This window comes from Oncorhynchus mykiss, chromosome 1 (assembly GCF_057628025.1).
Source record: "Oncorhynchus mykiss isolate SJ-2025 chromosome 1, ASM5762802v1, whole genome shotgun sequence".
NCBI lineage: Eukaryota > Metazoa > Chordata > Actinopteri > Salmoniformes > Salmonidae > Oncorhynchus > Oncorhynchus mykiss.
In genome coordinates, this window is record NC_143022.1 from 14124838 (window position 1) to 14138226 (window position 13389).

At 42.1% G+C, this 13389-nt stretch overlaps 1 protein-coding gene across 2 annotated transcripts in view; it reads left to right on the forward strand.

Moving 5' to 3' along the window:
- The window catches only part of tnni3k (TNNI3 interacting kinase), a 62908-nt gene that overhangs the window by 46305 nt on the left and 3214 nt on the right, over positions 1-13389 (forward strand). Inside the window, exons 17-21 of one of the 2 annotated variants that reach the window (XM_021622505.3) lie at positions 8094-8198; positions 8417-8469; positions 11680-11732; positions 12132-12264; positions 12383-12492. In XM_021622505.3, coding sequence (XP_021478180.1) covers positions 8094-8198; positions 8417-8469; positions 11680-11732; positions 12132-12264; positions 12383-12492 — 454 coding nt within the window. The remainder of the gene's footprint in view (positions 1-8093; positions 8199-8416; positions 8470-11679; positions 11733-12131; positions 12265-12382; positions 12493-13389) is intronic. The other variant, XM_021622570.3, reaches the window with a different exon arrangement.

Consider the following 13389-nt stretch of genomic DNA (forward strand, 5'->3'; position numbering starts at 1 on the left):
CAGGAAATAGATCTTGCACTTTTCAATAAAAGCAGATGTTTTCTCATGCAACATATTCAAATGACTTTACTACGTCACATTAACCCCAACCATTTGTTTGATGGATACCCTAGGTTGTGTACGACGTTATAAATTACGTCGAGATTCCATCTTCGTTCACTCTACCTTTATGGAAAAAGGTACTGATTATGAATATATCATCTGTGTGTTGAACATCAACATATTTTCAGAAAATAAAGCTCAAGCACCAAGGAGATAAGATAGCATTTGTGTGTTACATAAACTGCATAGTTTATTTTTAAAAATAAGTACATTTTTCAGAAAAACACACTGCAATTTGACATACCAGCAGAAATGGACTTGAAAAATAAAAATCATTTTGGTGCCCATCAATATTACAAACTTACAGTATCATATTTATGCTCATATATATTATGTAAACTAATAGCAAATACGTTTTTTGGAATTAGCCTAATCCAGACCAAATTCAATTTGTGTGACATGATATCCTTTGGATTTATCATTTTAGAATGTCAGTGTACTAGCTAGTACACAGTGCAGGTTTTAATCATGACCAGAGGGAGTGCCTAAGTGCCAAATGATCCTAGGTAGATTTAAAACAGCAAAGTTCTGCGGTTCTGGTGAGAACTGGCAAAATGTTTCACAAACTCATCCATGTTGGGGGAGCGTCCCCTCCTTGACACAGCACTGAGAGTTCAGAGGTGACTTAAACTGTCATCAACCATTGTTGTCCTAAGGTGGATTTTAATCAGTTTTAAAGCTGAGAAGCTTCTCTCACAAGAAGCACTGCTGACTGGTGTATCAACAGAAATCTAACAAAGTCGAAATAGCTCATGGAAGACCTCTTTATAAGGTTCTAGAAACACAACCAAGTCTAGGAGAGTAGACGATCTGTCCCTTCCTCCTTTCTCTCTCCTATCAAGAAGCCGCTTGGTTTGATGAACCTCATGTTTGAGGTCCTCTAAATCTGACTCAGAGGTCTGAGCAAAAGCAAACAGAGGCTCCTCATTCAAGAATGTTGTCCTCTTTCGGTTGAGAGACTGGACCCCTTGCATTATCTCGCAATTCTTCTTTGAAAAACACCTCTGCAGCTCCGCTGTGAGACTGTCAAGCACCTGATAAAAGATAGCTCTTTGGAAGCTCTCACCATCACTTTGGTCACTATTGTTCCGTCCTACAGTGCTCATCATCAGTGAGTCGTGAAATCTTAAGCTTGTTTTAGGCTGTCTTTTAACACACTGTTTGTACACTAATTTTGCAGTGCTCTGCAATCTATTCAACCTCTTTCCATAGTTCTCCAAAGTAACCCTCACTTCTGTAGTCCTGTAATGTGTCTGTAAGGGCACCTACTAGATCCACAGCCCTTGCTCGGTCAAGAGAGCTTGATTGGAGCATGTCAAAAAGACATTTGGCATCACCAAGCACTTTACAAAAGGTAATCAAAAGCCCTATGAAATGTAAATCTGAGAAAGAAGGCTCCTTGCCTCAACTGATCTATCACCACTATTTCCAAGTGTGATATCATGTAGCACTCTCAGAACTGCAGGAAGCCTGTCCCTCAGATTACTGCATGCCATGTATCTGCAGGCCCACCTCACATCCGTAAGTCTCCATAGTTCCCTGGGCTGCTGCTGTGGATACAGCTCTTTCTGAACTGCAAGCCACTTGAGATGAACATCTGAGCCAGATACAAAGTTATAAAGCTTCTGCAGGAAAGTTAACTGCCTCAGGCACTGATTTTACAGCCTTGACAAGAACCAAATTGAAACAATGTGCATTAGAGTGCACATAAAATGCAAATCTTGTACTTTTTTAAGTCCGTGCAGACAATCCAGAATGCTCTCCGCTCATTACGGATGCACCGTCATAGCCTTGCCCCACCAGATGATTTTTGTTGTCCAGACCATGTTTTTCAAGGCAATCAATTATCATTTTTGTGAGACCTGCTGCATCTAAGCTGTCAGCTGACTGAAAATGTGAAACGCTTTCGCGGATGGCCTCGTTGTAATAGTACCTCACAACTAAAGACATTTGTTATTTTTTCTTTAAATCTTTGGTTTCATCTGTAACTACAAAAAAAACTTCACTTTCTTTTACTTCTCTTATTATTTCACTTTGTACCATGTCAGCAAAGCCCTCAAGAACTTTGTTCTGGATTTGGTGGCTTGTGTACTTAACATTGCCAATTGCATTAATCTTTTTCTCTCTACGAGAGGGTCATGCTTTGCTATTTCTTCTAAGATTGTAAAAAAAATACTTGTTGTGAGAGTCATTAGACTCTCTATGCCCTCTATATTTTGAGTGGCAGTTAATAGGAGCACATCTGCAATTGTTTTAATGTAAGTACAGTTTTCCTCCACTTTCTTTTTCCGGTCCTCATTAATGACATCTAACATTGTGTCACGCCCTGACCTTAGAGAGCCTGTTAATTTCTCTATTTGGTTAGGTCAGGGTGTGATTTAGGTGGGCATTCTAGTTTTCTATTTCTTTTTTGGCCGGGTATGGTTCCCAATCAGAGGCAGCTGTCTATCGTTGTCTCTGATTGGGAATCATACTTAGGAAGCCTGTTTTCCACCTGAGTTTGTGGGATCTTGTTTTTGCACAGTAGCTGTGTAGCCCTGCAGAACTTTACGGTCGGTTATCGTTTGTTGTTCTTTGGTCTTCATTTTAAATAAAGAAGATGTACATTTACCACGCTGCGTTTTGGTCTCATTCTGACGACGGACGTAACACATTGAGTTGCTGTCAATAGCCTTTTTATGCTGATTCCAAGCATACATAGCATTGATGTGATGCTCTGCCTTCGAATAGAGCTTAAACCCAGAATCTTTAAACAGTGCCTTTTTCCAGTTACAAAAACCTGACTGCGATGTGAAGGCAGATTCAGGTGTATTGGGCAGAGAAAAATGCCTACAGGTGAAACAATAAGTCGAATCTTGATTTCCAGAATATTCAAGCCATGAATCGTCCTTAGACCAGGAGCTGAAATCCCTTTTCCTAGTACCATGCTGAGTTCTGGGAAAAATGTTCAAACACGGCTGTACAGGACCCTCTTTTCTGGATCTTGAAGTGTCTGAAATACACGTTAAATAATGTGGCATATCTCTATGGAAATGTATAATTAAGGGGTCCACAAGATTAGATACTAACAGCTGCTAACTAACATGTGTAGTTGAAAGTATAGGCCTGGTCTACCATTGGGTCCTTTTGGAACAGCATATCTGGTGCTTGATGCAGTTGGGAGGGGCTCGATGACATCTCTTGGCAGCTCTGGCTCACTGTCTTGCTCAGAGCCAGAGGTCTCTGTGTCATCCCTTGATACACCTATTACATTAAAATAACACAAGAACCATTAGTGTATAAATCACAATACAAATGAGGCAGCCATCAAAACACGAACACATATGAATCAACAACCAACATTTTAAAGTGAGGCTTAATCTGTCAAAATCAGCTAGTACAAGCTGAAGCTAAACTTAAATTCTGAATAGGGCGTGTGACTGACTGCATGGTAGATGCTCTGACCTGGTGGTAGACTGGGTCCTTGCGAAGTCTGACCACACTGACTCTGACTAGCCTCAGGTAGGGAGCTGCTCTGACCTGGTGGTAGACTGGGTCCTTGTGAAGTCTGACACACTGACTCTGACTAGCCTCAGGTAGGGAGCTGCTCTGACCTGGTGGTGGAAGACTGGGTCCTTGTGAAGTCTGACCACACTGACTCTGACTAGCCTCAGGTAGGGAGCTGCTCTGACCTGGTGGTGGTAGACTGGGTCCTTGTGAAGTCTGACCACACGGACTCTGACTAGCCTCAGGTAGGAGCTGCTCTGGGGTTCAGTGGTGATGCAAGGTCTGGGGTCTGTTTGCACCTGATCTGCCTGTTTGTGCTTCTTTAAAAATAAGTCTGATATCTCTCCCTTTCTTTTCATGTTTAATTGACCCTATGAAAGAATAAGACAGTTTATGGTTACATCTAAGCATCCAATTACCCACATTTTAGTCCAATCTCAACCTTAATTACAAATCCCCATTATCATGACTGTACCTTAAAATCAACTACCAGCATAAATTATTAGTTAGATCATGGCTAGCCCTACTCTGCAGTAAGTAACTTAGCTAGCTATAATTTTTTACACCTTTACGATAGCAAACAGGCTATCTGCAAATTGTGGTAATCATTTGAGTAACGTTAACAGACTGATAATAACAATTGTTATGAAAATCTAACTGAGTTAATGGATTTCAAATTGCTGAATGTTAACTTCCCGAACACTAACAACTATAGCCTACTAGTTTCTCCACATTAGCTAAACATTTACATACTGTAACTTACGACACTGCACTCTATAGGCTAAATTGGGAACCGATCTCTCTTATTTGATTAACTGACTGTTAACCTTTCAAGCGCAGGGGTTCCGCCTCGACAACATTCTGCTGAAAAGGCAGCGCACCAAATTCAAAAATATTTTTTTGAAATAACTAACTTTCACATATTAACAAGTCCAATACAGCAAATGAAAGATAAACATCTTGTTAATCTACCCATCGTGTCCGATTTCAAAAATGCTTTACAGCTAAAGCACAACATATGATTATGTTAGATCACCGCCAAGTCGAAAAAACACAGACATTTTTCCAGCCAAAGATAGGAGTCACAAAAAGCAGAAATATAGATACAATGAATCACTAACCTTTGATGATCTTCATCAGATGACACTCATAGGACATCATGTTACACAATACATGTATGTTTTGTTCGATAATGTGCATATTTATATCCAAAAATCTCAGTTTACATTGGCGCCTTACGTGCAGTAATGTTTTGATTCCAAAACATCCAGTGATTTTGCAGAAATACTCATAATAAACATTGATAAAAGATACTAGTGTTATTCACAGAATTAAAGATAGACTTCTCCTTAATGCAACCGCTGTGTCAGATTTCAAAAAACCTTTACGGAAAAAGCATAATCTGAGAACGGCGCTCAGAACCCAAAACAGCCAGAGGAATAGCGGCCATTTTGGAATCAACAAAGTTAGAAACAACACCATAAATATTCACTTACCTTTGATGATCTTCATCAGAAGGCACTCCCAGGATTCCCAGTTCGACAATAAATGACTGATTTGTTCCATAAAGTTCCATCATTTATGTCCAAATAGCCACTTGTTAGCGTGTTCAGCCCAGTAATCCATCTTCATGAGGCGCAGGCACTTCATCCAGACAAAAACTCGAAAAGTTCTGTTACAGTCCTTTAGAAACATGTCAAACACTGTATGGAATCAATCGTTAGGATTTTTTAACATAAAACATCAATAATGTTCCAACCTGCGAATTCCTTTGTCTCCAGCAGTCCTGGAATATCACATTCAATGGAGTGAAGAGCTGCAGGGTGAAGCCTGGTTTTGGGGTGCTGTTGCTGCCGACGGTGATGTTGAGAGGACACCAGGAGCTTATAATCATGTTAGTCAGCGCTTGAGGGAAGACTCGACCGAATATGTGCGTCAGATTCACACTCACGTTTCTCCCACTGGCTGGATGGATAGTAAATGTACCCTGAATCTATGGTTGTCAGCGAAGTGAGGTGGATGAATGCAAATGCTGCAGTTTGCATGATGGATTTATTGAACAGTGTTAAAGTCTCTAAGCTTTGCAGGCCAAAGAAACTGTTCTCTGTTATCTGAGAGATTTTTGTTACTTCTTGTTGTTCTTGTTACTCCCTAGGTCTAGGAACCTCAATTCAGCTGTTCAGTTGTATAATTCTGCTCTACATAATGAGACATGAATTTGGTGGTCATCCAATTGAATGAAGACTGGCAGTTCTTCCACTGCTTTTCGTGCAAGCTGTGTTGTATCTGTGTGCATCTATATATCTTTTGCATCTCATTTTTATATCTTGCACATAATGTGCGATCTCTTACGGATCTGTTGTTTAGACACATTGAGAGGCGTAGGGGCAGATCAGTTTATTTTTACGGCATTTTTTCTCTCACTTCCCCTTTCTCTGTCCCGGCACTACGTATCTTACTGGTCTGTGACTCACTGACACGGTTACAGGGGAATAAAGCAGCCCAACAGTTAACACACAGGAACTTTATTTAAACACAGGAAGATGAACATGGGGATGCACATGGGGATGAAAGGTTGGAATAGGTAGAGTTTGAGAGGCAGAGAGTTTGAGAGGCAGATATATGGTACCCCCTAGACTCTCGAGCTCAGGTCGTGGGGAGATGGGGTGTGAGGGGGTGTAGGGGTTCTGTATAAGGAAAAGAAAGACAATGAATATACATGCACTGTTCCAGATTTGCCAGTTGCTGTGAGATGTTACCCCACTATTCCACCAAGGCACCTGCAAGTTCCCGGACATTTCTGGGGGGAATGGCCTTAGCCCTCACCCTCCGATCCAACAGGTCCCAGATATGCTCAATGGGATTGAGATCCGGGCTCTTCGCTGGCCATGCAAGAACACTGACATTCCTGTCTTGCAGGAAATCCCGCACAGAACGAGCAGTATGGCTGGTGGCATTGTCATGCTGGAGGGTCGTGTCAGGTTGAGCCTGCAGGAAGGATACCACATGAGGGAGGAGGATGTCTTCCCTGTAACGCACAGCATTGAGTTTGCCTGCAATGTCAACAAACTCAGTCCGATGATGCAGTGACACACCACCCCAGACCATGACGGACACTACACCTTCAAATGGATCCCGCTCCAGAGTACAGGCCTCGGTGTAACGCTCATTCCTTTGACGATAAACGTGAATCCGACCATCACCGCTGGTGAGACAAAACCTCGACTCATCAGAAAATAGCAGTTTTTGCCAGTCCTGTCTGGTCCAGCGACCATGGGTTTGTGCCCATAGGCGACGTTGTTGCCGGGGATGTCTGGTGAGGACCTGTCTTCCAACAGGCCTTCAAGCCCTCAGTTCAGCCTCTCTCAACCTTTTGCCAGGAATTTATGACCTGAGATAACAGAACCTGGGTGTAGGAGAGAGTGAGAGAGGGGGAAGCCACAATCTATACCCAGAAAGGGCCACATCATGACACCTCTTTGTTGCATGCCCAAGGCACGTTCACGCAGATGAGCAGGGACCCTGGGCATCTTTCTTTTGGTGTTTATCAGAGTCAGTAGAAAGGCCTCTTGAGTGTTATAAGTTTTCATAACTGTGACCTTAATTGCCTACCGTCTGTAAGCTGTTAGTGTCTTAATAACCGTTCCACAGGTGCATGTTCATTAATTATTTATGGTTCATTGAACAAGTATGGGAAACAGTGTTTAAACCATTTACAATGAAGATCTGTGAAGTTATTTGGATTTTTACGAATTGTCTTTTAAAGACAGGGTCCTGAAAAGGGGACGTTTCTTTTTTTGCTGAGTTTATATAACACATTATAACACTTGTTGTAAGCAGTAATAAGTCGTTTTAAATATTCATTAGTAATGACATGAGATGTTATAGAAGGTCATTATAACCGGTTTTATAACATCTCATGCCGTTACTCATAACTATTTCAAAATACTTATGACAGTTTATGAATGTTATAATGTGTTATATAGTTGTTATAAAGGCATTATTCATAAGAACATCTACATTAAAGCGTTACTTAAACTTTTTAATTGGTATGTAAGTATAATGTTCAATGCTGTTGTCGATCCATCATCCAGTATTTTTTATGGAAATTTGTCTACTTGAAAACGTGCAGATTGTGGCTGTAAAACAATTGTTGTGAACGGTTTAATGTCTTATTTCTTGGTAGTGTCTTCACATCCGTTTCTCCAACCTATCATCATTGATCTATACTAAGTGTTACTCTGATACATGTTTTGTCATACCTGTGGTATACTGTCTGATATACCACGGCTGTCAACCAATCGGCATTCAGGGCTCAATCCACCCAGTTTATAATAAGTGTTACTCTGCATTTAGATAAAGTCTAACAGTCTATGAGCTGACTTATTGATCTTCTGCTGTGTACCGTGGTATCAATTGATTGGCAGGGCCAAGGAGCATCGATCTCTGTTACTTAGTGTTGGGGTTGTTCCTCTAATGATGTGTAATGATGTGTCAACGGACAGGATCATCGATCTGCAGTCCAAGCTCATCATCGCCATCGACGTGGCCAAGGGCATGGAGTACCTGCACAACCTCACTCAGCCCATCATCCACAGGGACCTCAACAGGTCGGTGGAGGGTGGGGGTCAGTGGGGTTTTGTGTGTGGGGGTGGGGAGATGTGCTGGGTGCATGTGTGTTTTGTGGGGAATTTATACTGGGTCTTACTCTATGTAGAAATGAAGCACAATGAGCGGTATACAGTAGATGTTGAATTGAAGCTATAGTGACTATGTGAAATTAAGTGTTTTGAGTTATTCTTCCAATAATGACATTTGCTACTTTTAGTCACAACATTCTACTCTATGAGGACGGGCATGCTGTGGTGGCTGATTTTGGAGGTAAGCAACAAAATACAACAAAGTACCAGTCAAAAGTTTGGACATGCCTACTCATTCAAGGGTTAGTCTTTATTATTACTCTTTTCTACATTGCCGAATAATAGTGAAGACATCAAAACTATGAAGTAACACATATGGAATCATGTACTGTACATGTTATAACCAAAAAAGTATTAAATAATAATAAGTCATTTGAGATTCTTCAAAGTAGACACCCTTTGCCTTGATGACTGCTTTGCACACTCTTGGCATTCTCTCAACCAGCTTCATGAGGAATGCTTTTCCAACAGTCTTGAAGGAGTTCCCACATATGCTGAGCACTTGGCTGATTTTCCTTCACTCTGTGGTCCAACTCATCCCAAACCATCTCCATTGGGTTGAGGTCAGGTGATTGTGGGGGCCAGGTCATCTGATACAGCACTCCATGAAAGAACCAATAAGCGCAAACCAGATGGGATGGTGTATTGCTGCAGAATGCTGTGGACGCCATGCTGGTTAAGTGTGCCTTGAATTCTAAATAAATCACATACAGTGTCACCAGCAAAGCACTTCCACATCATCAAACCTCCTTTTCCATGCTTCACGGTGGGAACCACACATGCAGATCAAAGGGGACTCATCAGACCAACGGACACATTTCCACCAGTCTAATGTCCATTGCTTGTGTTTCTTGGCCCAAGCAAGTGTCTTATTATTGGTATCCTTTAGTAGTGGTTTCTTTGCAGCAATTAGACAATGAAGGCCTCATTCACGCAGTCTCCTCTGAACAGCTGATGTTGAGATGTGTCTGTTACTTGAACTCTATGAAGCATTTATTTGTGCTGCAATCTGAGGTGCAGTTAACTCAAATGAACTTATCCTCTGCAGCAGATGTAACTCTGGGTCTTCCTTTTCTGTGGCGGTCCTCATGAGAGCCAGTTTCATCATAGCGCTTGATCAATAAGTGCATTGAAAACGTCGTCCCCACAGTGACTGTACGTACAACCAGGAGCCATGGGTAGAGCTGCCACTTTCAAGTAGCGGGACTCTAACCCAGAAGATTATAAGAAATCCCGCTATGCCCTCCTACGAACCATCAAAGAGCGAAGCCTCAATAGAGTACAAAGATTGAATCGTACTACACCGGCTCCAATCCTCCTTGGATGTGTCAGGGCTATTATTACGGATTAAAAAGGGAAGCACAGTCGCGAGCTGCCCAGTGACACGAGCCTACCAGACGAGCTAAGTAACTTTTATGCTTGCTTCGAGGCAAGTAACACTGAAGCATGCATGAGAGCATCAGCTGTTCTGGAAGACTGTGTGATCACGCTCTGTGCAGCCGATGAGAGGAAGACCTTTAAACAGGTCAACATTCACAAGGCCACAGGGCCAGACGAACTACCAGGACATGTACTCCAAGCATGCTCTGTCCAACTGGCAAGTGTCTTCACTGACATTTTCAACCTCTCCCTGTAATACCAACATGTTTCAAACAGACCATCATAGTCCCTGTGCCCAAGAACACCTAACCTGCCTAAATGACTACCGACCTGTAGCACTCACGTCTGTAGCCATGAAGTGCTTTGAAAGGCTGGTCATGGCTCACATCCACATCATTATCCAAGAAATCCTAGACCCACTTCAATTTGCATACCACCCCAAAAGAGCCACAGATGATGCAATCTCTATTGCCCTTTCACACCTGGACAATAGGAACACCTATATGAGAATGCTATTCATTGACTACAGCTCACCGTTCAACACCATAGTGCCCTCAAAGCTCATCACTAAGCTAAGGACCCTGGGACTAAACACCTCCCTCTGCAACTGTATCCTAGACTTCTTGACGGGCCGCCCCCAGATTTTAAGGGTAGTTAACAACACATCCGACACACTGATCCTCAACACAGGGGCCCCTCAGTGGTGTGTACTTAGTCCCCTCCTGTATTCCCTGTTCACTCATGACTGCACGGCCAGGCACCACTCCAAAACCATCATTAATTTTGCTGATGACACAAGAATGGTAGGCCTGATCACCGACAATGAGACAGCCTATTGGGAGGTCAGAGACCTGACTGTGTGGTGCAAGGACAACAACCTCTCCCTCAACGTGATCAAGACAAAGGAGATGATTGTGGACTACAGGAAAAGGGGTACAAATGGCTACCCAGACTATTTGCATTGCCCCTCCCCCTCTTCTATGCTGCTGCTACTCTTTGCTATTATCTATGCATAGTCACTTTAATAACTCTACCTACATGTACATATTATTTCAGTTACCTCGACACCGGTGCCCCAGCACATTGACTCTGTACCGGTACCCCCTGTATATCACCTAGCTATTGTTTTTTTACTGCTGCTCTTTAATTATTTGTTACTTTTATCTCTTAATTTTTAAAAGGTATTTTCTTGTAAGTAAGCATTTCACTGTAAGGGCTACCTGTTGTATTCGGCGCATGTGACAATTTTTATTTTATTTTATTTTCTGGTTTTTGCAACTGATCTTCATGTCTTAAAGTAATGATGGACTGTCGTTTCTCTTTGCTTATTTCAGCTGTTCTTGCCATAATGTGGACTTGGGCTTTTACCAAATAGGGCTATCTTCTGTACACCAGCCCTACCTTGTCACAACACAACTGATGGCTCAAACGAGTTAAGATGGAAAGAAATTCCTCAAATCAACTTTTAACAAGGCACACGCCAAGAGTGTGCAAAGCTATCATAACACATTATAGCACTTGTCATAAGCTGTGCAAAGCTGGCCTCTTTGAAGAATCTCAAATATAAAACATATTTTTATTTTTTGGTTACTACATGATTCAATATGTGTTATTTCATAATTTTGATGTCATTGCTATTATTCTACAATGTAGAAAATAGTAAAAATCAAGAAAAACCCTGGAACGAGTAGATGTCCAAACTTTTGACTGGTACAGTATAAACATACAATATAATGAAGACAGATTACAGTTGGTAAAGTAGCCATTTCCTATAGTGAATTTGTCATGAAGGCCCAATAACAGCTATTTATCAGATTACATATCCCTCTCCCTACCGACTCAGACCGCTCCAAGACAGTCCTAACAAAATGCTTGCTTTAGACATTTTGTATGGGAAACGATTACAGTAAGGTACTAAATTGTTACACAGAAGTGACTTGATATTGAAATAAAAATGGCTGCCTCACTAACCTCATTATTAGAATCTTGAAACCCTTTTTTTTCTCTTTAGAATCCAGATTTCTGTTATCCGAGGTTGTGGACAATATGACCAAGCAGCCAGGGGTTAGTCCAACTTCCTGGTTCACCATACCATAAATGTGTGTGTGTGTGTGTTTAACTATTCTTGTGGGGACCAGAAGTCCCCACAAGAATAGTAAACAAACAAATATCTGTCCCACAAGGTCAAATGCTATTTCTAGTAGGTTTAGGGTTAAGGTAGGAATAGCATTAGGTTTAGGGTTAAGGTTAGGTTTTGGGATTAAGGTTAGGATAATGGAAAATAGGATTCTGAATGGTTATAAATTATGTGTCCCCACAAGGTTAATTAAATGTGTGTGCGTTCTAGTGAGTGTGAGTGCGAGTGCGAGTGCTCCCTGGAGTAAAGCCTTCACTGAGGAAGCATTTGTCCATGGTAGCCAGAGTGTTTTGCGTTGCTAATTTAACTTTTGTGTTGGTGTACAGAACCTGCGCTGGATGGCCCCAGAGATATTCACCCAGTGTACACGCTATACTGTCAAGGCCGACATGTTCAGCTATGCCCTGTGTCTGTGGGAGCTGCTCACTGGAGAGATCCCGTTTGCCCACCTGAAACCTGGTAACCTCTGCATGAATAAAAACACACCAATCTGGTTTGGGAGAATGTGAATCAATGAGTCAGTATTGGATTGTTTCAAGCATGTTATATATGTTCGATTTTCCCTGTCCTCATCAAGCTGCAGCAGCTGCAGACATGGCCTACCACCACATCCGGCCTCCGATTGGCTACTCCATACCCAAACCCATCTCTGCCATGCTAATGAGGGGCTGGAATGTCTGTCCAGAGGTCAGTGTCCTCCTACAATAGATAGTCCCTTGATTCCGTAGAGCATAAAGGCCACTACATTTATGTGAGCTAAGTTCATATGAACTAAGTTCATGTGAGTTAAGTTCATGTGAACTAAATTCATGTGCTAAGTATGCTACGCTCATGTGAGCTAAATGCTACATATGCTAAGTTCATTTGAGCTAAGTTCATGAGCTAACTATACTAAGTGCTACGTATACTTACATATGAGCTAAATTCATGTGAGCTAAGTTCATGTGCTAAGTATGCTACGCTCATGTGAGCTAAGTGCTAGGTACTAATAAATTAACATAAAGACACCAGAGACTTTGGGTTTGAGCCCAGGCTCTGTCGCAGCCGGCCGTGACCGAGAGGTCCATGGGGCGATGCACAATTACCCTAGCATCGTCTGGGTTAGGGAGGGTTTGGCCAGTAGGGATATCCTTGTCTCATTGCGCACTAGCGACTCCTGTGGCGGGCTGGGCACAGTGCACGCTGACCAAGTCGCTAGGTGTACAGTGTTTCCTCCGACACATTGGTGCGGCTGGCTTCTGGGTTGGATGCGCGCTGTGTTAAGAAGCAGTGCGGCTTGGTTGGGTTGTGTTTCGGGAGGACGCATGTCTCTCGACCTTCGTCTCTCCCGAGCACGTACGGGAGTTGTAGCGATGAGACATGACAGTAACTATCAATTGGATATTACGAAATTGGGGAGAAAAAGGGGGTAAAATAATAATAATACAATAACATTTTTAAAATTACATAAAGGGATGGAACAGGGCTGCAACCTGCCAAAGACTTTCTATGTCTACCCTACCTGCCCTCAGCTGTGCTGTCTATACTGCCTCATTAATTACTGTTGTTTTCACTTTCTCTTGCATAATTCAGCAAGAGTGTCAA